General features: G+C 36.8%; 2 protein-coding genes and 1 long non-coding RNA gene across 5 annotated transcripts in view; 1 reads left to right on the top strand and 2 right to left on the bottom strand.

Annotated features, from left to right (window-relative positions):
* Positions 1-13141, top strand: part of LOC107655382 (uncharacterized) — a 24176-nt gene extending 11035 nt beyond the window's left edge. The window contains exon 3 of the long non-coding RNA XR_001630431.1: positions 12986-13141. This is a non-coding gene — a long non-coding RNA (uncharacterized LOC107655382). The remainder of the gene's footprint in view (positions 1-12985) is intronic.
* LOC107655377 (calpain-1 catalytic subunit-like) lies at positions 676-12904 on the bottom strand. 3 transcript variants are annotated; one of them, XM_016442843.1, is made up of 23 exons: positions 12716-12904; positions 11756-11781; positions 10432-10678; positions 9396-9465; positions 7264-7382; positions 6281-6414; positions 6039-6207; positions 5864-5947; positions 5692-5777; positions 5533-5607; positions 4779-4939; positions 4527-4696; positions 4416-4427; positions 3794-4005; positions 3599-3639; positions 3390-3451; positions 3263-3320; positions 3110-3174; positions 2916-2984; positions 2742-2820; positions 1612-1725; positions 1457-1515; positions 676-1316 (listed from the first exon to the last, which is right to left on the bottom strand). In XM_016442843.1, exons 2-23 carry the CDS (start codon positions 11776-11778, stop codon positions 1290-1292), a joined length of 2136 nt encoding a protein of 711 aa, XP_016298329.1. In that variant the 5' UTR covers positions 11779-11781; positions 12716-12904; the 3' UTR covers positions 676-1289. The 3 variants fall into 3 exon arrangements, with proteins under 3 accessions (XP_016298329.1, XP_016298331.1, XP_016298328.1); XM_016442845.1 differs by lacking the exon at positions 11756-11781; XM_016442842.1 differs by lacking the exon at positions 12716-12904 and having other exon boundaries at positions 3390-3449; positions 3600-3639; positions 11756-12413.
* On the bottom strand, positions 13035-26683 carry LOC107655378 (calpain-2 catalytic subunit-like). Its single transcript, XM_016442846.1, has 21 exons — positions 26354-26683; positions 25508-25577; positions 23369-23487; positions 21934-22067; positions 18998-19166; positions 18776-18859; positions 18608-18693; positions 17751-17819; positions 17491-17651; positions 15959-16128; positions 15816-15827; positions 15503-15714; positions 15370-15406; positions 14483-14548; positions 14344-14401; positions 14202-14266; positions 14008-14076; positions 13837-13915; positions 13629-13745; positions 13407-13465; positions 13035-13305 (listed from the first exon to the last, which is right to left on the bottom strand). The coding sequence occupies exons 1-21, from the start codon at positions 26588-26590 to the stop codon at positions 13282-13284; spliced, it is 2097 nt and encodes a 698-aa protein (XP_016298332.1). The 5' UTR covers positions 26591-26683; the 3' UTR covers positions 13035-13281.

Below are 26683 nucleotides of genomic sequence, written 5' to 3'. Positions count from 1 at the left end.
TGTATGTATATATGTGTGTGTGTGTGTATGTATATATGTGTGTGTGTGTGTATGTATATATGTATGTGTGTATGTGTGTATGTATGTGTGTGTGTGTGTATGTATGTGTGTGTATGTATGTATGTATGCGTGTGTGTGTGTATGTATGTATGCGTGTATGCGTGTATGTATGTATGTATGCATGTATGCGTGTATGTATGTATGTATGCATGTATGTATGTATGTATGTAGTATGTATGTATGTATGTGTGTATGTGTTTATGTATGTATGTATATGTGTGTGTATGTGTATGTGTATATATGTATATATATGTATGTATGTATATATATGTATATATGTGTATATGTGTATATGTGTATATATGTATATATGTGTATATATGTGTATATATGTGTATATACACATACACATTTAGGAAATATATCATAGGGAACATTTTATATTGAGAATTCAATATTTATACACGCACTATGGAAGCCATTTTTCCGTCACAGGTTAAAAATGTGCCTGCATGAAAACAAATTTTTGCTATAAAAAGTCAGAGTTTGGAGATATAAACTCAGAATTGCAAGTTTGCATCTTGTAGTTTGTACTCTTTGGAATGCGAGAAAAGTCTGAATTGGGAGATTTAGACTAAGAATTGCAAGAAAAACAACACTTTTTTACATTTTAAATATATATTCATCAACCATTAAAAAGCCATAACGTACCAAGAAGTTACATTTAAACTTTATTTTCATTTCCTTTCATTAAGAAGCAGCATAAAAGAAAAGATCTAGTGTAGCACAATTCCCTGAATATCCTATAAGATCTCAAGTTGTTTTTATATAAATAATTGCACAGCAAATCACATTGATCATAAATGCTATCAAAATCATACACTGACAGGATCAAATAAAAATTAAATTTCTTTAAATATCAAGGCTGTAACGGTGTAAATTTCAAATTCTAGGTTAAGCTACATATGTGAGGTACAGAAAAATAACCTACAGCATAAGGTTAGTAGCATGCAGTTAATCATAAAGCTATGTGAAGTTGCTCTTCGAAATGCTAGAATATATTTTTCCGGTAACATTTAGTGGTTCATAATGGATAAACGCATCTTGCATAATAAGGAAATCCCTTTTTCAATCAAAAAGCATATAGTGCCATAGGCTCATGTGATGGGGGATGTGTTTAAGGCAATATGTACTGGATTGCTCAAGCATCTTTGGGTGTAATGGCTTAAAGCTGCAGTTGAGGGAGTAATTTTGGCCCTTCTAGTCCAGCACGATATGATCTTCACACATCAACCACACATGGTCAGGTACAGCCACTGTAGGAGAGAGCAAAAGAGCTAATGACTTTATTTACTTTTCTTGCGAAAATATACAGTATTAGGTTTTAATGCATTACTAATGTAATGTTCCCCCATTTTGAAAAGTATAGGTGAACAGAAGCTAAGAAATGACCCACCTCACTAACACTGAGCTCTGCGATGCCTGAACCCTCTTTGTCCAGCTCTCTAAAAGTCCCTGTTGAAGACGACACGTTTAATGAGTCATTTTAGTGAAACATTAGCAAATCAACTTTTTTTTGCAAAAAGAGAATTATATGTGTAAATGACGTACTGAACATGGCCTCCAGTTTGACCAGGCAACAGACAAAGTTATCAAAGTCAATCGTATCTCCATCAGAATATCGCGCCACAATTATTTGATGTAGCTTGTTATTGAGTTTAAAACCTGAAGACAAGGAAAAGGCACAATATTAGGGCATGGTAAAATTATCGATTTTCACTGGTTAAACTAGCAATCTTGGATCAGTTTTATACATTTGTAGACATTTTTAATGCAACAAATTTATAATTTAAAGGAAGAGTAGTAGTTAATAGTCTCTTTTTGGCCTGTTTAGCCAAGCCCTCCATAGAACAAACAAAACAAGCCCTGAAAATTAACAAGAACACATATTATACAGACACTCCGTATTTAATGACATTAGATTATTTATTAATTGCATTTAATAGATTATACTTTCAATAAAACAATTGCAGTGCGTTTGTAAAAGCTGTTTTTATGCATGCTTTGGCATGTTTTTGTTGCATTTACACAGTTTTGACCAGCAGGCGTCGCCAGCGTGTGGTATTTACAGAACTTCAAAACAGTGAATCATTTTGCAGAGCAGTTGGTTCAGTTGATTCAAAGCTTCAAAAACGTTAATTTATGCCATCAATAGATCAAATGCAAACTTAATTTGAAATCCTAAAATCGATTTACTCAATACAGTGGCTGCGTGAAAACATATCTGTAAAGGTATGAGCCGGTTCACTTTAGTAAATCAAAAACATACAGCTCCATCAGTGTAGTCCGATTCACAAACTTTTATGAACGGTTCTTTTAAGTGAATCAAAAGCATATAGGGTGACGACTGACGAGTGTAGCCTGATTCACAAACAAATTATTCTTATGAACTGGTTCTTTTTGGTGAATTAAAACATAAATCGCAACCAGTGAAGCCCGATTCCTAAAAGAATTACTCTTTTGAACGTGTTCTTTTTAGTGAATCAAGACATATGCAAGTATAATGGACATTGTGACTGAAATATAAATGAATCTGAATTGAAACAAAATGATTTAGAATAAAAAAAGAATTAAGAGCTGTCAAATCAAATCTGGATCGATGCTCCTCCTGTTTATGTAACCAAAACATGCCATGGTCAAAGATTTTCACAAGATTAACACAACATTAAAAACTTAATTACCAGCTGACTCCACGGCGAGGCGCATTTCATACGAGCTCATTGTGCCGGATTTGTCCAGATCAAACTGTCTGAAAATGCCCTGCAAATGAGAAAAATGAGTTTGAGTTGCCACCATACTATCCACAGGATGTAGGGAAGGTTATGTGACTTGTGATGCACCAGTCAGTTTCTCACCAACCACTTCCTGATTTTATTCCATAGAATCTGGAACTCCACAATTCCCAGCCGTGCACTGCCATCCTTCTGAGTTTGATCAGTCAAGGCCAACAAAATCAACCAAATGCTTATCAATAATCAAATGAAATATATACACTATTAGATAAGCAAAAGTCACTTGTAAAAGTTAGCATTTCACAATCTGAGGATACATCCATCAGGCTGACCATGCACCTACACGACTCCAAACTGAACCCATCTGTCTTTAAGTCTCTGTCTGAAGAACACAGAAGAGCAGAGGTATTTCTCAAGTACACACAGACACAGACCAGACGTGAACACTTAAAAATGTCAGTTGAGCTTACGTTTGGCAACCACTCGGTTCAGAACGGTCCTGAGCTCATGAACTGAAATCTCCATGTCCTACAAGAGAGTTTAGATCAAGTTTAATCTAATGGAATACACACACTATAATGAAAGATAGAAACACACCTCTCCAGACAGCTGTGCAAACAGTTTTTTAAAAGAGTCTTCTATGCCCTCCTCTGAAACCTGTGGATAAGAAATTTTGAAGTTTTTTTTTGTTTTGTTTGTTTGAAGAAAATGTGAGCAGTATGAGTTTTGTTGGTGGTTTTCAGGTCATAGCCATGTGGTAGCTAAGGTTATTTTAGTGTTATATTTAAATAACAGAGAAATCCTTACTTCATCTTCCAGGTTAAATGAAATCTCATCATCCATTTCTCTAAAAAAAAGAAAGAAATTTTTTCTCTATAAAAGTGATGCTGCACAATTAAAAAAATAACAACAACAGCACATAAGCTAGTCAAACAATTTTTTACATATAAATATTTTTGTACCTCTGTTGTTTACTTTAGTTGAACAGTTGAGTTACTTACTGAGTTTCTGACTGTTTCTCAGTGAAGACTCGCAGCACGAAATCAGCCTCTTTTCCGGCCTCAAAAGTTGAAGGGACTATGAGATACTCGCCAGGTGGCAGCTTCAGTCGTGTGCTGACTTCCCGCAGGTTAATGAAGGATTCTGAGCGTGCGCAGGATGAGTGACGCAAGAAAAAGTCCTTCTTGAGATGAACGCTCTGGGAACCACGAAACTAAGAAACAGAAGAAAGAGCTTATATCACAAATTGTTCGCTTTCAAAACAATTAGAAATTGAATGTAATTTAGAGGTGAAGTGTGTAATTTCTGCATAACTAAACAGGTTTGAAAAATAATTGTTTTCCAACAGGTTTCCTGAACACTTCCCTGTCTGTCATTGGTCTGCCAAACATAGCTACACCCCAACTTCACGCCATTGGTTGAACCACTGTTGCTATGCTGGGTTGGCCAAAATACTCAAACAAACAGAGCAATGTATTGAAAACACCACAGAGAAACAGTCTTTATACATTTAAGGAAAATCAACCAAAAATGGCTAAATTAAAGTCTCTGCATATTACAAGTATTTTAACATAAAAAAAATTACACACTTCACCTTAAATTAATACTGAAAATATTTCATACCTCTTCTGGTACCTAAATAAAAACAGGAATAAAAGACAATAAGTGAGTGAAAATAATGATATTTAATTATATTTAAGTGTGTGACTTGTATCTCAGCTTTTGTCCTCCAACCTCATATAAAGCGAAGCCAATGGTGTGCATATCCTGCCCTTGCTTGCGGTAACGTCGCCTGTCCTTCTGCATCAAGGCCACCAGGAAGCTGCAGGCCACCTCATCATCCTCAGGATCATCATCTTCCTCCAGCAGCGTGATCTTATATTGAGGGTTTATCCAGAATGTGTCTGATAAAAACAGACAAGTATGTAATGCAGTATGTTTTAGCTGATGCATAAGTTTCATTGGGGTTGTGTGAATTGATCTCACTGGGGTGGTTCCTGCAGCCCCCTGCTGTACTTCCTCTCCTCCAGGTGCCATTAAACTTAATTGTGTTCCAGAAATTTTGAGAATCTTCACTCAGAGCATCTGGCGTGAGGTTACAGATCTCCAGACGAGAAAACTGACGTTTGAACTCCTGAAATGACATCCTAAAGTGGCCAGAGAACAGAGCGTCAGTAAAATTACATGAATGGAAATACAACATTTATACAGGAAATAGAAATAATCATTTAGTGCATAGAGTAGGGCTCTTCAATTTCTGAATCTGAAGGAGTTGATTCTAAGAACTGATTCCAGACTAATTTTCTACATTTTTATGAAAAGAGAGCATCTTATACACTTATTACACTATAATTTATACATATGAAAAAAATCAATGACTAAAAGACTCACTCAGAAAACTAAAAAAAAAAAACCTTGAGGATGTAACCTACAGAGAGTCACTGACTGAATCAGTGAATGAATCTGAACAAGTCAATTCTGTGAACAGAACCAAAAGATTCAAGTGACTGGGATAAATAAAAATCCTCATTATTAGCAGTCACAGCTCTGCTGGGATGTGTAGTGGTTTGGTAATCAAGGTAATAGACACAGACTTGCTCACATCATGGAGTCAACTCTCGATTGCCAACATCTCAGAATCAAAAAAAATATTCTTTTTGGGACTGACACTTAACCCTAATACACAGCGCCTAGTTAAAGGTGCGAGAACCATAAATACCAGATTTCTGTGGAGATTTACCAGAACTCGCCATCCTCCATGTGGTTGTTCATTTCCTCTCTCTCTGCTGGATCAATCCCATTCCACTCAGAAGAACTGAAAATGAACTAAAAGTGTTATATTATGAACATGTCCTGTATAAGAAAATCTATCCAAATTCATCCTGATTGGTCGACTCACTTGTCACTCCAAGCCCCTGTCCATTCAACTTGCCCCCAAGGGTTTCGGATGCGGATCAGCCTTTCCCTGCTGCCACGGAAATTCACCTAAAATTTAAACAACAAAATATAGATGCAAATAATTAAAATGGTAAAATAATGAGCTCAAGATATATTTTAGAGGTGATCCTGACCTCTCTGAGACCCGTGACGGAGTATGCATGCCCCTTCACCAGCTTCTTAAAGGTTACAGCCTCCATATCAGAGGCACTAGTGATCTACCAGACAAATACACAAAAAACTGGGTAACTAGATCCATAAATGTTGCATTGTGTCTCCAGGCCTGTAGTAGGCGCTGTGGGGACTCACATCAATAGAGCAGCCCAACAGTGAGCCTCTCTCCAAGGCTTTGGCAATGATGCGGTGCAAGTCTTTGGGAGCTTTACGCAGTTCATACATCTCGGCCACTCCACCCGTGAAGTCCTCAAAGCCTTCAGTGGTGGAACCTCCCGACAGAGCTTCATATGAGCCATTCAGTCTACAGGCACATACGCACATGTTATGGTCTCTAATAATCATATGAAAAGAACAAGAGAGAGGAAGAGACTCACTTGGCATACGCTTTTTCCAGCAAGGCGCTCCAAAACTCATTTCCCTCTGCTGAGTGAACAAACATCAGCTCTTTATCCTTCACAGGCAAACGGTCATCAATCACAATGTCCACCCACTCGCCAAACTGCCAGAACTGCAGAACATGGGAAAAAACATATTAGTATAACAAATACTGATAAAAATATATTTATATTAAAGAAACATTTCACCCAAAAATTTTAATTTGCTGATAATGAATCAGACTGCAAATGACCATCCACAATGTGGATCCATCCATCCATCCATCCTTTATCCATCATCTATCTATCTTCATCTGAACAGATTTGGAGAAATGTAGTATTACATCACATGCTCACCCATGGATCCTCTGCAGTGAACGGGTGCCGTCAGAATGAGAGTCCAAACAGCTGATTAAAAAAAAAATCACAATAATCCACACGCCTCCAGTACATATTTGAATATGAGTCCAGGGCTCATATTTTAGCCGAAAGCAATGATTTGAAGTTAAAATGTCCTAATGATGGATTTCTTTACAAACATGAAGTTAAAAATATCACTAGAAGTTAACTGATGGACTGGAGTCATCTGTATTACAGCACTTGTGGATTTTTGTGATGTTTTTATCAGCTGTTTGGACTCTCATTCTGACGGCACCCATTCACTGCAGAGGATCCATTGGTGAGCATGTGATGTAATGCTACATTTCTCCAAATCTGTTCAGATGAAGAAATAAACTCATCTCCATCTTGGATGGCCAGAGGGTGAGTACATTTTCAGCAAATCTTTATTTTTGGGGTGAACTACTCCTTTAATATAAATTAATGTTTTATAGTTCTAAAATGTTAATGAAAATATTAAAATAGTAAATAATAAAAATAATTAATGAAAAGCAGAAGTTTAGAGTGTAAGAACTTTGTATTTGTATTATATCTGCTAATGTGTGTTCTACATTTCTGTCATTCATTAACAGTCGGCTGAGCACCTGGAAGTGAAAGATGCCGGCATACTCGTCCGTAAAGCTTTGTCCATGAGGTACAACTCTGTAAAGCAGCCTGTCATTTAAAGTCAAGGATGCAATGGCAGCTAACAGCCAACAGTCACCTGAGTAGAGAAAAATTACCACAGAAAATACAGTTACTGTTAAAGAACATTTATTTAAACTAATTCATATAGCATGTAAATGTTTTTTGGTATTATGTTTTAGTACTAAGTCTGCTTACTAAGATTTCCTGATTGAACTGATGCATCTATCTATCTATCTATCTATCTATCTATCTATCTATCTCATACCAACTGGCTCGACCAATGACATGAGTTTGGGGCGGGGTTATCTATTTAGCCAACCAATGGCAAGGTGAGAAGAGTGTTGAGGTATTATTTTTGCAATTACCTTTGGTGACAAAAAAAAAGAAGCCTGTTACCTTTACAAAAATGTACCATGGTTACCATATTTGTAGCCAATTATTTTTACTACTTTATTTTCATTCAGTTCAAATGGAAAATGCCTTTAGTAACTATAATCAGAGGTGTAAAGTATTGGAGTAAATGTAATTAGTTACTGCACTTGTCTAAGACTTTTACTCAAGTTGTTTTGGAATTGGTGACTTGTAACGTGTAGTGGAGTAATTTTTACTGTAAGGTATCTGTACTTTTACTCAAGTTTGGTTTTTAGGTACTCTTTACACCTCTGACTATAATACTTTTTTAAACTAAGACTATAGTAAATGTTTGTATGTAGAAACGTGGTGAATGTTTGTGTGTAGAACAATGCCCCATTAGGGGGAGCCCTCCACCGACAGCCGAAGAGGGGGTGGAGAATGTGTTTGTAAGAAGAGATAACAGCACAATTTCAGTACTGTACATTTAGTCTGGATGAAAGCTATTTTATCTTAAACACCCTTGACAAAGCCAAACCCGTTTTGGCTGTTGAGGCTTGAACCACGTCATGAGGCTTTCGGTGTGCTCAATGAGAGGTAAAATGCATATCTGTGATAAGCTCCGCCATCCTCCTCCACCCAGTGTTTGCTGTGCAAACACACACTTAGTTTGGCACTGGTGAGTGCACACCCCCACACACACACAAACATGCCATGAGCCAATCCCAGAGTTCTCTAATGCTACACTTATGACTGTATGACTCACCACTCAGGCATTGTGTTTAACCACTCCCCACCAGCCAGGAATCACACATATACACTCATCTGCCCCCTAACACACATTTTCTCTCAAAAGAGTCAGAATACACTACAAATGTTGATCATAGAGGTGTCAATCCCCTTGACTTAATGGGATTTGCTATTAGCTCATTCATAAAAACCCAAAATATATAATATATGCAGTAAAATAAAACGGGTAGTTCCAGTTCTGGCTTCTGATTGGTTGATACAGTGCTCCAGTGATGTACACAAGATCAAGCGATCGATCGGTCGGTCGGTAGGTCTGTCTGTCTGTCTATCTACCTCTATCTGTATATCTATACAGTGGTCTGTCTATCAGTCCATCCATCTACCTATCATCTGTCCGTCCCTTCATTCATCCGTCCGTCCATCCATCCATCCAACTGTCTATTAGTCCAACCATCCGTCTCACTATCTACCTCCATCTATACATCTATCCAATCGTCTATCAGTCCATCCATCCATTTATCCATCCAATTGTCTGTATATTAGTACATCCATCATTCCATTCATTCATCTATCCACCCGTCTTTCTGCCTATATATTTCTATCGGTAAATGTATCTGTCTGTCTATCTATATTGATTACATTATGGTGACATCCATGCTAATGAGCTAATCATGCTAATACCACAGCACGTATGTCTATATTGCTGCATTTCTGCAAATATATGATGCTAAACAAGTTATTTTTAACTACAGAGGCACATAAGAACTGGTACGTTCAGAAGAAAATATGAGGTTTCTTCATTTGCGTAGCAATGTTTTGACAGAAGAAAGCGTGAAGGTCGCAGACAAACTTTGTTTTGCTTAGATTTAAGCTGCAGGATCACCCAAACTGCAGTGAAGCGCAAATAAAGCTCCTGATATTCGGTGGGCTAACGTGTGCGAGCATGCACAAACGCACACATCCAGGCTAATACATAGTACATACTCACCAAGGGCCCCCTGGCAAATATCTGTACGTGTGGCTCCGCCCACTATAAACTGAGGATTGTTTGACAGCTCCTGCAAACATTACGCAAGCAAACACAACACATAAGAGCAACACCTCAACCAAAGTGTGCTACTGTCCCTGTCAGCCTATAACAACACACCCTGCATGCATGATTTCACAACTTTAAACATACTTATATCTGTGAGATCTGTGAGACATTTTCACTATGTCAAATGAAACTAGTCTAAGTACATACAGGTATATTGTACAGGTTGGATACTATCAGTTAAGCTATGAAAATATTGTTTGAGCTTTGAGAAGGATACACAGTCCGATGAAATTATATTATTTATACAATTTAAATAATGAATTCAATGTTTCAGCATATATAAACTAAACAAAACTTTGCTAAAACTGATTTATTTATTTATTTTAAAGAAGGAGGTAATTTAACTCTTTAAGAGCTAAACTATCCCTAACTCTAACTTTCAAATGTTTCCTACACTGTTGGAACCATGTTTTAGTAGTTTTGCCTTGGTTTGCATGTGGGAAATGAGAGTCTACCTCATGTAATTTCTAAATCTTGATCCTCCCACTTAAATTCCTGGCCTTTCTCTCTAACAATCAATACAAATGATAACTGTAAAAAATAAATGAAAGTAAGAACCTTGTCTCAGTAATTAACACCAGAAGTTACACCTTGGTTCTCATATGGGAAATGAGAGTTTGAATCTAGCTCATGTATTTTCTCAATCTTGTTCCTATTTGATTTCCTATAGTTTCTTTTCTATCCCAATCAATTAAGGTGTCAAGTTGTGCTAAAAATAAAAACATGAGACTTGTCTTAGTAGTTAGAGCCCATTGTTACACCTTAGTTCTAATGTGGGAAATTAGAGTTCGAGTCTAGCTTGTGTAATTTCTTAATCGTTGTCCTCCCACTCCCTCTCAAGTATTAAAATATGCTAAAAATAATGATTATGCAGTTGTATGTAGTAACTAGCGTGCTGTTCGTATAGGCCGTGCTCTCCAACACTCACAGTGGGCCTTATCCACTGCACACCGCGTGTTTTGGAGGAGTGTGGTGCAAGCTCCTTGAAGCCCAGTGACTGAGGCACGGCGAGAAAGCAAGGGTCTTCAAACAGCCTGCCACTCTCCAAACACTCTCTCTTCAGCTCCTCGTAGTCCTGGTTCAGGAACTTGACCGCATTGTCATTAGTTCCCATCCCATCTGCCTGCAGGCGTTCCTTGTAGATACGCGTCGACACTCCTCCAATTGAATACATACTGTAGCGCACCAAAATAAGGAAGTAGTCATTTAAACAAATGCTTTAATCCAGGGCTGTCCAAACTCGGTCCTGGAGGGCCGGTGTCCTGAAGAGTTAAGCTCCAACCCCAATTAAACACACCTGAACCAGCTAATCAAGCTCTTACTAGGCATACTAGAAACTTAAAGGAAGGTGTGTTAAGGCAAGTTGGAGCTAAACTCTGCAGGACACCGGCCCTCCAGGACTGAGTTTGGGCAGCCCTGCTTTAATCCAAAGTAAATCCCATATTTTTCCAAACCCATATCCCTGAGATTCCATTCACTTTTTGTTACATGGAAACGAGTGCACACTTCTTGGTTTGCATTCCATGGAAGCAAGAAAGTCACACAGGTTTGGAACAACATGAGGAAGAGTAAAATATTACAGAACTGTCATTTTTAGATGAACTTTCCCTTTAAACGAATATAGCTAATGGGGTTATTGTGGGAATCGAACTAGCAACCTTCTGATTACAAGCCCAGAGCTTTAACTGCTACACCAAACCAAAAAAATACAAATAAAAATGCTGTATGCGAATGGCAGATGGAGACTGGTTACTTGAAGCTAGCACAGAAATAGCACCATCATTCGACAGCACACATTCAATGTCTTTTGAGCATTTAGCGCAAAGTGCCGCTGTTAAAAGGCTTATGATGCTTGCATATGTTTGCTTATGGTCAGCCATGTTGCCAATATTAGTGCAGCAGCCTTCATGCGGCTTTTAGTCCAGCTAGCTGAGAGAAATGCCCTCTGCAACAGACACTCATTTAGCGACTTACTGAGTGAGGGTGGAGAGAGGTTTACTAATGACTGGCTAATTCCATGTTGTCTTGTAATATGATTACCCATCATCTCTGCAGAAAAAATATTGCCAGTCCCTGTTTACTTACATGCACCATGATTTCAAGGATAATGTCCACGGAGGGCAGTTCTCTAAGCGTTGGCTAAAGAAAACCACATAGACCCAGCTAAGATAACTATGCTAGCATTGGACATTTAGTTCATTATCATTCCTTTCTGGAACTGCAACTACAGAAAGACAAGAGGGTGAATATACCTTAAGTTCCTTGTGTGGGCCATGGGCTTGAGGAGAAAAAGGTCATTTACAAACATATTTAACATTAGGAGAAATCAGTTCAATGCTAATTTGCTAACACAAATTCATGTTAATTCATGTTTTTTCATGTGATGCTAACAGATGGCAATACCATGGTATTTTGACATATACCATAGTGTATATATTCATGTATCACATTTACATGACAGTCCAAAGTACTTCAAACTATATTACCATGGTACATCTCCAAAAAAAAAAAATTACCATGGTAGTTTGTGGTACTTCTTTGTTGCCTGCATATGTGTAAATGTACAGTACATGTAACTGTCAATCTAGAGTATAAAAGGACAGCAGGTATTCTCCAAATACAGACTTTACCAAAATAATGAACTTTTAACCAGTGGACTTCTTTGAGTTGCAATGGGACAGATCATGTGGTAGGCCTATGTAAACACAGCATTGCCAACTTGTGATGTGAAATCAATAGGCCAGACTGAGCATCAGCACTCTAGTGTTTGTTTTAGATGATGAATGAACACGCCCTCAAAAACAGCTGCACATATTCACTCATGTTGCTTTATATAGTGCTATTACTGTAATATTTAATTCAGTTTGAGCTCATTTTTTGTTCAATTGATCACAACCCAGACAAACCTACAAATGTTAATATTAATGAATGTATAAATTATATGTGTTTATATATATAATGCAAGTATGATGCACGCCCTAAATGCATGAATAATAGTTGATGTGCATTGTGTGTAAAATGTGGCTGCTTTGTTTACAAATTAATAAGATCATAAGATTCACAAGTACCGTTAGAAATTGAAGAAATATGCTACTTAAAATAAGAAAATTGTTTCGTCTCTTGCTGGAAATATAGGGCAGAGATTTCACACTGCGACACATAACAGACGGATATCGCCTATAGTTAACACGGAAAAGTTCAACAAAACTTACCAGCGTTTACTTGTCACTTTTGTTATCTGCCCAGCAGGTGCGTTTTAAAATAGATAGAATCGGAGAGAAGATGAATAGAGAGAAGGATGAACGGATCAGCGCAGATGAGACACAACAAACAAGGTACCGCAGTGAACGGCCACGCCCATGAGGGAGGAACTAACGAGTGATTGACAGCTGAGGGGTCAAATGAACATCCTCTCCCAGAGCCTTAAAGGGACCGGAAATGCCGTTTTACTAAATTCAGTCGTGTACAAAAATATAAGTCAGTACAGTTTCAAAAGTGTTTTATAATGTCCTTTGAAGAGAAAACACATAATAGTGCACACACGTTTTTATTACACAGTGGTTTCTCCTTGTTCAAGGATGCTTGCATTTGTAAACGAAAATAGTGTGGCAATGTCAAACGTAGGCTAATAAAATCATGCAACACTTTAGAAGTAAGTAAGACAGATCAAAAGTGCAATAGACAATTTAAAAAATAAAAGTAAATACTTATTTTAAAAAAATTTGACACGTAATCATAATAGTTCACTCTTGAGTGGTTTGGTCTGGCAATGAGTCATCTAAATCATAGTGAAGTTCAGCCACTAAAAAGACAAAGAAAATGTGTTTAAAAAATGTATTTATTTATTTTAAAAATGTAATTTATTAATTATTTCATTCTCAAAAATGTTATAGCATGACAAACCTGCTGAAAGTCCAGCTCAATGAAGCCACTTTGGTGGGGATCCAGCTTTTTGAATACCCCTGAAAATGAGAGGTACATTCACTAATGATGCTCCAGAACTACAGGGGGCCCTGACCCTACACTAGGGCCTATTATAAAGGGCCTACACAGAATCTGCAGACATTTTCTATGATGATTTTAGGGCTAAATATACTAAATTAGCCAAAATATTGAATAACTTACGGAACATCATCTCCAGACGCATGAGGCAGGCCACATAGTTATCGAAGTCAAGAGTCATGTCTGTCTCGGCGTAACGTGCTACCAGTAGCTGAAATATAGTGTTATTAAGAGTGAAACCTAGAAGAGGAAAGAGAACAAAAGAAGTGAATATTATAATATGCCACCACAATGATTTCTGTTTGTATATGTGTGAGTATCTGAGACTCACCGGCTTCTTTCAGCGCCAAGCGCATTTCTGGAGTGCTTATGGTTCCTGAATTATCCATGTCATTCTTCTTGTAAATTCCCTGGGGTTATAATAAAATGGAGCAACATGTCATGACATTTAGAAATCATTTAAATGGATAATTGTGTTAAAGGCATCTGGTGGATCTCTTACAAGGTATCGCTGAATTTTCTTCCACAGAGTAGCGAATTCTCCCAAACCCAGTTTTCCATTCCCACTGTCCTGAGATACAGTTAAGGGAAATTTACAATTCAAAAACACACCAGATTCGTGTAATTCCCGGCTCAAGCACATACGTCAAGTTAACACAAACAGCAAAACGTTAGCAGTTGCAGCTGAGAGGATACATCCATGAGGTTCACCATGATACGACACGTCTCCAAACTGAAGCCGTCTGTCTTTATGTCAGTTCCTACAAAAGAACACAGCAAGCATTTCCTCAGACTCCTTAGATCTCGAGTGGAAACTAAAGGATGCAAGAGTACTTACGTTTCGCGATGATTTTGTTTAAGATAGTTGTGAGCTCTGTGGCTGAGATTTCCATGTCCTATAGAGAGAAGTATGCATCAGTTGCTCTGCTTTTCAAAAAATATAAGTGTTTACTGCATAACAAGTCGTCACTACTTACAGCTCCAGCAAGTTTTACGAACATGCCTCTGAATCCAGAATCAACTTCATCGTCTGAGACAGTCTCCTGAAAACAAGAGGAAGTACAGTTTAAAAAAATGCTCCAGGTTCAATAAGACCTTTTGGCAATATGTTGATTACCACCAAAAATAATATTATTATTATTTATTCATGTATTATTATTAGTAGTAGTCATTAGGTGCGTTTCCATTACCCTTCAAATTGCGCAAATTGAAACTGCGAATTGAAAATACACCTAATAGAAACGCGTCAATTTCGCAAAAACGCCCATATATCGCAAAAAAGTTTTTACGCTCGCATGAGGTGGTTTTTCAGGCATGGAAAAAAAGAAATAATTCGCTTTTTTTATCGACATTTATAAAATATCGCCAAAGTTTTGCGCAAATCTGTAATGGAAACGCGCCTGTTATTATTATTATTATATTTATTCTTAATATTATTATTAAATAAAAAATATATATTTATAATTAAATTTATTTAGAAATTCAGCATTAATCAACAATTTGTAGCAGTGAAAAATTCTCATAAAATATGTATGCATTTAATTGAGGTCAATCATTTTTATATCCGACAAGACATGCGCATAAACTGTGGAAATGTGTGGAAACGCATTCACCAAATAAATTTCTCGATGCAAAACAAAAAAGTCAAGTGTCTTTGCCTCAACAGATCATGTGATCGGATAAGTGGAAAAGAAAGTTCGTTCATTTTTCGTTTTGTACTTTGCACCAGTTTCCTAGGAGGTGCTGATTTTGTTCTCTTGAACACATGGGATGGAAATAGTGTTTTATTCGCAAATGTTTTGTGTGATATTCCAATTTTCTGCTTTTGACTTTTAAGAGCTTTGCAATCGTGAGAGTTGCTTACATCAGGTAATTCAGCGTCCACAGGGTCATCACATGGTCTAGGAGTAAACATAAGATTATCCAATCAAATTCAGAATCAAGTATTCAAAATAAAATATATACAGTCATACTGGCATATAGGTGAGATACGTTACAGTGTTTCAGTCTGTTTTTCGGAAAAGACGCGCAGGCAAAAGTCTCCATCCTTGTTGGCTTCGAAGGTGGACGGGACAACGAGGTACTCTCCTGGCGGCAGCTTGAAGCGTGTGCAGACCTCCCTCAGGTTAACGAAAGTCTCAGAGCGAGCTTTCTGTGCGTGCGTCAGGAAGAAGTTCTTATCGAGGTGTACGTCGCGCTGACCGTGAAACTGACGGAGACAATGGCCAATCAGTGAGCCAGAAATGCTGCGGTTAATGGTATGATTGGTCAAAAGAAATGCCACGCCCCTCTTTGTAGTTAAACTCTTACCTGCGAAGGTAACTGTGGAAACAAACAAAAAGAATATGTTGATTTGATGTTATAGATATGTTGTCTGGAGTCTGGAATTATGTTAATTTCCTCTCCATACATCATAATCACAACGTTTAGATGCTCCTTGTGTCTCCACCTACCTCATAAATAGCAAAGCCGATAGTATGCATGTCCTCTCCCGCTTTCCTCAGACGGCGGCGGTTCTTCTGGATCAAACCCACCACGAAACTGCAGCCCACCTCATTATCATCCGGATCGTCATCTTCATCATTCAGCTTAATCACATACTGAGGATTCATCCAGAATGTGTCTGAGGAATGAATGAATGGATGCCATCAGCAAGATTTTGAAACAAACCAAACTTCATAACACCAAGATGTGTTATTGTAAATTATAATCTGCATAACTACAATGGAAACTTATTTACTGAATAAATTACATGATGCGCAACAATAAGCTCAATGAATGGATGGTAGCCATCAGCAATATTATTAAACAAACTTTGTAAGCCCTAGATGCAAATAAAATCATAAATGCGCTTAAAAAAACGTATGCACTTAATTGAGCAAACATTTTCTTTCCGATAAGAAGATATGCGCATAAACTATAATCTAAACACTTTTACCAAATAAATTCTTTGATGCACAACAAAAAAAAACCGTAATGAATGGATGCAGCCATCAGCAATATTACAAACCAAACCAAACCAAACCAAACCAAACACTCTTTGAAACACTAAGATGCAAATAAAATATTGAAATGCACATAAATAAAGTGTATTCCCTCAATGGAGAAAGGTAATTTTTCTATCCGATAAGAAGACATGCATAAGTTACACTGGAAATACTTTTACCACATACATTTTTTGATGTGCAACAAAAAACTCAATGAATGGACGTAGCCATCAGCAATATTATTAAACCAAACCAACCAAACTTTGTAACGTTAAAATTCAGATAGAATCTTGAAATGCAAATAAATAAAATATTTGCACTCAGTGTAGAAAGATCGTTTTTCTATCCAATAAGAAACTACATTGGTAACACATTGACCGAATAAATTTCTTGATGCGCATCAAAAAACTCAATGAATGGATGTTGCCGCCGCCATTATTAAACAAGCCAAATGAACTTTGTAATGCTAAAATTCAGATAAAATATTAAAATGCAGATTAAAAAACATATGCACTCAATTGAGGTGGATAATTTTTCTATTCGGTAAGAAGACATGCGTATGAACTACGATGGAAACTCATTTACTCAATAAATTACACAATGCGCAACAAAAAACTCCATGAACAAAACCGAATGGATGCAGCCATCAGCAATATTATTAAACAAACCAAACCAACTAAACTTAATAGTGCTAAGATACGGATACATATGCACTCAGTTAAGGCCTTTGTAATGCTGATGTACAGATAAAATATTAAAATATGCATAAAAAACGTATGCACTCAATTGAGGTGGATCATTTTTCTATCCATAAACTACGATGGAAACACATTTACCTGCACATTTCTTGAAACTCAATGAATGGATGCAGTCCTCAGCAATGTTTTTAAACAAACCAAACCAACCGAACCTAGTCCATGTGAATCAATTTTTCTACTGAAATGAAGCGATTAAAAAAAAAAATGCTTGATGTGTGTTTGTGTTTTTTTTGTGCTCACAAGGGTTGTTTCTGCAGCCCCCAGCGGTGGAGCCTTTCCTCCATGTGCCGTCGTGGTTGGACACGGCCCAGTATTTAATCGAATCGCTGGTGATGGCGTCCGGGGTCAGAGTGCAGATCTCTATACGAGAGTAATGGCTAACGAACTCTGAGAATGACATCCTGGACAGACAGAGAAAACATATTGAATTTAAAATTCAAGTGTCTAGATTACAGTTGCACTAAATCTAGATCCATAGATAAACAAGTTTGGAACTGCACCAGAATTCTCCATCCTCAGCGTTGGCGTTCGGCCGCTCTGAAGCAGCAATACTGTTCCATTCGGATGAACTAAAGGAACGAAAAAGATAACCATCAGCAGTTCAGTGATGCTATCATTTCCAAATCAGTTCCATAGATGTCCATTAAAACTATGAATTCAACAGAATTCACACAGGCCATATCGTATACTTTTGTCCACAGTCAGAATTTTCCAAATAGTCAAGCGCATTTTAATCTTAAAATTAAACTTTTATTTGTACTGTACCTTTAAGACTTGTATATGTGAATGACCTCACTTATTATTGACTCAGTTAGTATTGATTTCAATTATTTTAATATGTATCAACATTTGACAAAAACTACCTCCTGAAATAATATTGAATAAACATTGGATTTCATTCATTAATAACTGTGGATTTTTTATTTGAGTATGTGATTTAATTGATATGTGTGGTTTCAGTTGTTACTACATTTCTACATTACTTCATAAATTTAGAATAATTTTTTTCTATGTTATTGGTGAATCATGATTTGTTCTTGAAAACGTTCATATGCAGATTTCACAAACAAATTCATGCATACTCATTGTTAGTAAATGAGACCCACTGCTGTTGCCCCACTGTTTATCATCATATTTTCGTCAACAGATTGTTTTAATTAAAATGATTGAATCAGACATTTTTTTTCTCATCTTGTTATTAACAAAATCCAAAAACCCTTCATCAACAACCATTTTAATCCTAAGGCCAATATTGCATGGTTGCTACCTTATAATTTCTGAATAACAGTTGTTTGCTATTTCAGTTATATTTAGAACTTATATTGTATCTCTGGTGCTGGCAGTAATGAAACTGTACCTATCACTCCAGGCTCCGGTCCACTCCACCTGCCCCCAAGGGTTACGCATACGAACCAGCTTCTCCTTGCGGCCACGATAGTTCACCTAAGACAAAGCACAATGTACTCTAATGATAAAATGCATTATATTATTGAAAAAAGAGGTCTGCCAATAACTCTATTCATACCTCGGTCACCCCCGTGAGAGAGTAAGCGTGGCCTTTCACCAGCTTCTGGCGGGTGACGGCTTCTGAATCAGCAGCACTAGTGATCTACATCACAGAATTAAAAATAAAATAGGTCTATCTGAAAATGGGCAGGGCTTGTGACCCAAAAGGGATTGCTGATTGGTCAATAATAATAATTATGCTATTCCAACTTCAATTCAAATACAGGCAGAGGAATCTCACGTCGATGGAGCAGCCCAGCAAAGCTCCAGCCTCCAAGGCTTTCTGGATGATCTGAAACATGTTGGACGGCGCTTTACTCAGCTCGTAGCTCTCAGCGATGCCTCCAGTGAAATCTTCAAAACCCTCACTGGTGGAGCCTCCAGACAGAGCTTCATAACAGCCATTTACCCTGCCAGAGACCATACAACACACTGTTAGAGTTAAGAAATGACATGTACGCACAATTGCACATGTCTTTGAGCTCAATTTGAGAAACTATTTAAGAAACTACTTTTTTTTGATACCACACAAAGATTAAAATGGATTTTTAATCATTTTTAATTGTTTCAAACACCTGAATATTTAAGAAAAGATTTTAGGACACAGCTCCATTTAGGAATCATGGAATCACTTCCTTCTCTTTTATGTGATGGTCAAATACTTATAATGGTTAAAATTTATATCTCTATTTAAAAAAAAAAAACTAGCTGTAAACGTGCTGTAGTAGATTCAAACCTATTAATTGGCAAAAATCCAAGAACGTATTCGACGTAATCAGCGTTGTTTACGTTCGGGGGAGAAAGCGCACGTATGAACGTAATCGGCGTTGTTTACGCTTAGGGGAAAGCTTGTGTATGCGTTGTGATACTCTCTAAAATGGCGGAAGATGTAACTCGGGGGAGAAGAATTGAATAAATTGTTATTTTTGTTTTCTTTGCGCTCAGAAAGTATTCTCGTAGCTTCGCAAAACTGAAGTTGAGCCACTGATATCACATGGAATGTTTTACTGATGTCCTTAGTATGTTTCTGGACCTGGGAACATTACAGTTGCGTTGCTGTCTATGCAGAAATCGCGTTTGGTCTCGTACTGTATCGCGTACCTTGTCAGTGTCGTGCACTTTGCTTGGCCATTTGTTGTGATAAACAGGAAAGTGTGAGTTTTGTTAAACGAATAAAAAGAAGCTTAGTTTACCGCGGAAGCGGTCGCGGCTACGGTCGTGTGCAGACCGAAGAGTGTAAAGACCATCGACTCTACCGTGCGACTCCACCGGGCAGACAAAGGATATCGCTTTCTATTTCTCCTCTTTCCTACTACTTGTTTCACTTCTGTTTCAGTTTTTCATAACCATTTCTTACTATCAAACTACATTAGTTTATCAGTAATCCTCAAAAAAATAACACTGAGCCAAACACACATGCTAAAATAACAACAACTTACTGACTGTTGTTGTTATTTTAGCATGTGTGTTTGGCTCAATTTTAGCAAATGGCTGCAATATAACAAAGAGTGAAAAATTGAAGGGGGTCTGAATACTTTCCGTACCCACTATATATATATATATATATATATATATGAGTTTTAGCTTTTAGTTTTACTGACTTTTTCTTATTTGTGAGTCGCTTTGGATAAAAGCGTCTGCTAAATGACTAAAAGTAAAAGTAAAGAATTTTCATTTTGGGGTGAACTAACCCTTTAAGAACAGAAAATATTTAAGCAGAGAAAAGGAAAAAAAATAAGAGAAAACTATGTATAAATGGCTATATTTTGCAAAATAATCCACAGCATAAGAGTGCTGCAGGGATGACATGTTTTTATAGACCAAAACCCAGAAGCAAGGTAACATTTTTGCACTTCTTGTTCCATCATCTCAAAGTCTGTGGTGAACACAAGCTCAAGATATGTTCCCGTATTATTTTACAACATAAAAAACACCAGTAATACTCACTTGTGGTTTATTTAAAGCTTTTACTTGTCTTGAAAAAGTGGTTCCTAACAAGTGGCTAAATGGGACTACAGAGGTTGTTGAGGACATTAAATGTCATCACACCGAACAGATAAACTCATCAACTCACTAGTCCACTTTTACAGCCTCATTGTGTTTAGAATCACGCTCTTGCGAACTATTCTAACTCGAACTTTTAGGAAATTGTTTTATATATAAAGACTGAAAGAGTTGTCAAAATCGTAATGATGGTGATGTTAAAGTCATGAAATCAGGGTGTAGTTCATGCAGAGCCTAGATTTAGCTTTTACTTCTGCCGATTGTATTTAGGCTTCAAAAGTCATAAAAATTGTTGAAGATTATCATGATAAACAAAACACGTAAGAATCATAAACTTTTGTTAGTCACAGAGGTTATTATTGGCAATAATCCAAAAGCCAATGGAAAAATCAGATTGGGTTTTGGACAAAGGAACCAGGTTGATGCTTACGTACAGGTTGACCAACAAAAACACATCATCACTGCAGCACTATTATAAATGCTCATGAATGACATCACCATTCCAATAGTTCATATGAGGGTTCCAGAATTAGTAGGCCATTGGTTGTAAACCCACTCTTACACACAACAAATGCAACAAACAACAGATGGTTGACATTGTGTTCGGATGACAATGATAAACATGAAAGAATGAGAGTAAGAGAGAAATGCTTCTAGCAAGACGGTGAGCACTAAGTTAAAAACACACTACACAAAATGACACACCTTTATTCCAGGAAAACAGCCGCTGCGGGTAAAGCCTGCTGTGCTTGTATGCAAAGTTCAAAGTCCTAACCCTAACCCTAACAACCAGATCAAGACAGAATGTGTGGGCTTTTTTTTTTTTGCACTAGTCTTTTAATTTGCATAGAATTGTCCAATCGGCAAATATATTAATATAGTAAATTGAAATTAAAACGTTTTTTAAATTATACAAATAAAAAATTATAAATACTGAACTCATTAAAACTGAATTTGTTGCCACAATTCCGAAAAAAAAAAAATGATTGTGGGTAATAATTCAAATCAGTTGACAGCCCTAAAGAAAACAAAGGATTATACTATTGTTTGTTCTTAGAAAGCAAGTTCCAAGAATAAGCTGACTTTCTGGTTGAAGCAGTTCTAACATAACTGCTGTGAATACACAGAAAAAGACAAAAAAAAAAACAAGAAACAACACACGCAAACACTAACTTAGCATAGGCCTTCTCCAGCAGGGCGCTCCAGAACTCGTTTCCCTCGGCGGAGTGAACAAAAACCAACTCGCCATCTTTCACCGGCAGCCGGTCATCAATGACAACATCCACCCACTCGCCAAACTGCCAGAACTAAAAGATGGAGGTAAAGTGTACAGACTCACATTATCTATTCAGTCTCAAAAAGTGTGTCAAACTGCAAAGACACCCATATACAAAATTTAAAACATTATAGAGTCAAACTCTGCATTAAGAGCAGCAAGCAAAATGCACCAAAAAGTACTTTTTTGGACACCTATACTATACCACCTATACTTTTTGACATATTTTTTTTAGACTTTTTTCAGATTTTTTCATATGTTTTTAGACATATACTATGCTATTACTATGTTTTGTTTTGTTTTTGGTCATGTACTAGGGTATTACCATACACACTGCCATTCAAAATTTTTAATGTTTTTGAAAGAAGTAACTTTTGCTCACCAAGGCTGCATTTATTTGATCAAAAATACAGTAAAAACAGTAATATTGTAAAATATTTTTTACAATTTCAAGTAACTGTTTTTTATATATAATGTGCCTTAATATATAATTTATTCCTGTGATGCAAAGCTGAATTTTCAGCATCATTACTCTATTATTCAGTGTCACATGATCCTTCAGAAATCAGACTAATATGCTGATTTGCTGCTCAAGAAACTTTTTTTTTTATTAACACCAATGTTGAAAGCAGTTGTGCTGCTTCATATTTTTGATAACCATGATACTTTTTCAGGATTATTTGCTGAATAGAAAACCTTTTCTAACAGTATAAGTGTCTTTAATGTCACTTTTGATCGATTTAATATATCTTTGCTGAATAAAAACTTTGCTTAATAATTAATTTCTTACTGACTCTTTTACTGAAATTTTGAATGATAACATATATGGTAATTCCATGTTTTTGGTTATGTACTACAGTACTACTATATTTTCCTTAGGTACTGTATTACCACATTGTTTTTATATAGTACCATGATTTTTTTTTGGACATTAACTATGTATTTTCATGATTTTTTGAACCTACACTATGGTATTACAATTATTTTTATTTATGAAAATGTACTATAGTATTACCATGTTTGTTCGTCATGGCAATACCTTGTTTTCTGGACATTTACTACCATGGTATCACAATAGTATTCTTTAAAATAGCTTGGAGTAGCATGTAAACATAATGGTATATGAATATAGTTTCCATGGTATGTACACAAAGTAAATACCATCAATGCACCATGGTACCACCACAGTATTTTTAAGGAGTGTTATATATTTTTGAATACTAATATAATTATAAAAGCACTGCACAAAAATAATGTCCATGTTGGTCATCAGCATGCTAACTATATAATGCAATGTTCCACATTTAATGTAACAGTGTAACTTGCAGACACCTGGAAATGGAAGATTCCAGCATAATTGTCACCAAAACCCTGTCCAGCAGGCACCACTCGCGCCAGAACTTCCTCGTTCAGGGTCAGAGAGGCAATGGCAGCTAGCAGCCAGCAGTCACCTGAGAGACGGCGAGACAGGAAGTGAGACTGTGACTGTGTTTACAACCGCTCTGTGGTCTGTAGCTGAAACAGCCACATACAGGCCTGCATTCACTAAAATCTTCAATAGATATGGAAATTAAATGACATATACTTGCATTTGGATTGCAAAATTAAACTTTGACAGCCGTTTTTAATGTTTGACATTCAAAACGCCTGCAGACAAGCAAGAACAGGCACAGTTTGAGGGACGCAAATGAAACTCAGCCAATGAACTCCATTGTGGTTTTCGTGTCACGCCAAGTGGTGAGCTGCAAATCTAAGAAAGCAGACGCGTGTAGAAAATGCTGAGACTTGAATCTGCCCTCCTCAAAAGACAACAGGCTGCTTTTCCTGCAGTCTGCCACATGTATCGCATTAAGTGTGCGTGTATGTTTCTAATGCAAGACTTTACAGGAGAAATACAGCCAAGTTCTTCTCTCTTTAACTGCAGCCTTTAATAACAAAAGCGGTTGTGTGCAAAACCCCTCTGGCTAGTTTCTAGCTTTTGGATGGTTTGTATTATGTGTTTGGCTCAGCCATTCAGTCAGCGGTAAACACAACAACAGGAAGGAATGGGGCAAAAGAAAGTGAGATTATGTATTGAAGGGGAGGGTAAAGTTACTAAAATTACTAGTGTAGAATATAAACTAACTGATGAGATATAAAATAGAGATAGAAGTTGGGTGCTCCAAGTCCTCCAAACTGTTTAGGCTTTTGGACAGTGTATATTTAGATAGATAGATAGATAGATAGATAGATAGATATTGATTGATTTTTTTTACCAGTAGTTTTTTTTAGCAGTATAACACATTGTACTATTTAAAAAGGAGAAAAGTGACTAGAAAGACGTAAATGAGCCTCAAGTGTTATTTATATACTATTATAGTATTTATTAATTTTTTTTATCAGCTTTTATTTTTTTTATTTTCAAAATAAAAATGTTTATTCGATTTTGTTGTGATTTTTGTTGTATAATTTTTTTATTAAATTTAAATTATATTTGTTTATTTATTTCATTTTAGTTTTAGTCATTTTAGTATTTCAGCTTTTTTATTTCAGTTAGTTGGCAACATTTCTATTTTGCATTTTTTTATTTTATTTTTCATCTAATATTTCTATTTTATTTTCTGCTTATTTCAGTTTTTTTTAAGTTTTAGTTTGAGTTAACAATAACCACACTGGACTGAGCACTAGGTTAAAAGCATCCTTCAAATCCTGACCCACCCTTATTCGAGGAATTACATTGTGTGTGTTTGCTTGTCATGTTCACAATGAACTTAACTGATTGCTAAAGCTTCGTAGAATGAATAATGGGCCTCACCAGAGTTACAAGTAATGTGCATTATGCAGTCGAATTGGTTTATCAAAGTAGTGAGTAAAGTAACATGTAAATTAACACCATCATTATACATCCAAGAAACAAATCAATTCAGTGGAATCCAGTTTTACTCCTTTTTTCAGTCTATTCACACCAAAAATATAACATTCAGGTGTAAATGCACTTATGCCACTTTAAAACCCCCATTTTTATAGTTACAGCCTATTTGTTGTTGCTTAAAAACTATATTGGTGGCTTAAATACAGGTTTAGATCCCAAAACAGCACTGCTAAAGTAAACATTTTTTAAGATAAGCAAGGACAGCGTCCCAGTCAGATGATGGTGCAAATGTTTACTTTCCATTCAAAGTAATGATGTAAATAATTAGTTGCCTTTTATAATGAATCATGCAATGAAGCACATTTTATGTTACCTGACAGAACATTTTTCACAGTGTGCTATTATAAGCTAATTTTCTGGTTGAGGCAGTTAAAACGTTTAGCACACAGTATTGACTTACAGGTATCCTGTGTTTAAAGAATTAAGAAGAAGAGAGCGAGAAGAGATCTGTGATTCAGTGTGAAATGAACAGGTTCTTCAGTTTTAGTCAAACCAGGAGGATTAACAAAGAATCTCAACATTTGTTTCTTGCAGGTGGATGAATGTTTTTAATCTTTTACCTAGAGCTCCTTGACAGATATCTGTCCGTGTAGCTCCACCGACGATGAATTGTGGTTTTGAGCACAGCTCCTGCAAAAGACACCAACAACACCCTGTTTGAAATGCAGGATCAGGCTAATAATGTAATCAGACACAAAACACTGAGATTGCATGTGGGTTCATATACCAAGATAATCATAAAATATATTTACTTATTAAAATGACAGCTGCTATTCTGACCACCTGGTGAAACTGAATAAACAGAACATAGTGGTCTGTCTATGAGAAATCGTAGTCATGGGTTTCAAACCCACCAAAGTTCAGATGCTTGAGAACGAACAGAAATCGGCTCGAGTAACCATAACAGCACGCTGGTCGAGCTATAGGATCATTCTCTGACGGAACACTGACAAAACATTATATAGGCCTAGACAAAATACAGATTTACATAACACAAACATATGGCAAAAACTTTAGTACGTTGCTTGATTCTAAGACCGCGCGAGCTGAACCCTATATAGCCTAATTCTTGTTTCCAGAAGTTTTTTTTTGTTTGAGTTGGACTGTTTTGCTACGTTAAACTTAACGCTCATGACACGACCCTAAAAAAGCAAAGACGCAAGAGCCAAGACGTCAGTTTGACGCTTATGTAGCCATACAGAAGCAATTAAATCTGCAAACAGAACGCAAGAACGCGACTTGCGCAAAGAAAGATGTACGAAAACACCCTCGTGCATAAAGAAATGGATTGTAACGGTCCAACATTAACGCAACATACACATAGAAAGTGCATGATTTCCCGTTTAATCATTACCAAAGAACGAATGAAGCCCTTAATATTCAAGCTTCTGATACTGAAAGCATACCCCTGCTCTTTTCCATGCTACTCCTCTGGTTTTGTAGGAGCTGGGTCCGAGTTCTTTAAAGCCCAGGGATTCGGGTGCGGCTGGGAAATACGAGTCTGAGAACAGGGTCCCTCCGCTGAGACACTGGCTCCTGAGCGCCTCAAAGTCCTGGTTGAGGTATTTGGTGGCATTGGCGTTAGTTCCAAACCCTGCAGCCTGCGCTCTCTTCTTGGCCAGGGTAGAGGCGACTCCCGACATTTTCCACTTCTGAAGAGCCCAAAAAATCTGAGAAATGTAAAAATGTCTTGATCCTTCAACTTAGTTTGCTGTGACACTCCGCCCCAAACTTTC

The sequence above is a fragment of the Sinocyclocheilus anshuiensis genome, unplaced genomic scaffold (assembly GCF_001515605.1).
Source record: "Sinocyclocheilus anshuiensis isolate Anshui unplaced genomic scaffold, SAMN03320099.WGS_v1.1 scaffold880, whole genome shotgun sequence".
NCBI classification, from domain to species: Eukaryota; Metazoa; Chordata; class Actinopteri; order Cypriniformes; family Cyprinidae; genus Sinocyclocheilus; species Sinocyclocheilus anshuiensis.
This window is presented reverse-complemented; position numbering and strand designations above follow the sequence as displayed.

What these genes read in the sequence shown, in the direction of transcription:
- LOC107655377 (XM_016442842.1), bottom strand. Translation starts at nt 11,820, where the DNA reads ATGTTAAATATGTTTGTAAATGACCTTTTTCTCCTCAAGCCCATGGCC. An exon ending in CTGGAAAAAGCGTATGCCAA is followed by an intron (nt 6,208 to 6,280) that starts GTGAGTCTCTTC and finishes ATGTGCCTGTAG; the next exon opens with ACTGAATGGCTCATATGAAG. An exon ending in CAAACTGGAGGCCATGTTCA is followed by an intron (nt 1,516 to 1,611) that starts GTACGTCATTTA and finishes CGTCTTCAACAG; the next exon opens with GGACTTTTAGAGAGCTGGAC.
- LOC107655378 (XM_016442846.1), bottom strand. Translation starts at nt 26,590, where the DNA reads ATGTCGGGAGTCGCCTCTACCCTGGCCAAGAAGAGAGCGCAGGCTGCA. An exon ending in CTGGAGAAGGCCTATGCTAA is followed by an intron (nt 19,167 to 21,933) that starts GTTAGTGTTTGC and finishes GGTCTCTGGCAG; the next exon opens with GGTAAATGGCTGTTATGAAG. An exon ending in TCGTAAAACTTGCTGGAGCT is followed by an intron (nt 14,402 to 14,482) that starts GTAAGTAGTGAC and finishes TTCTCTCTATAG; the next exon opens with GACATGGAAATCTCAGCCAC.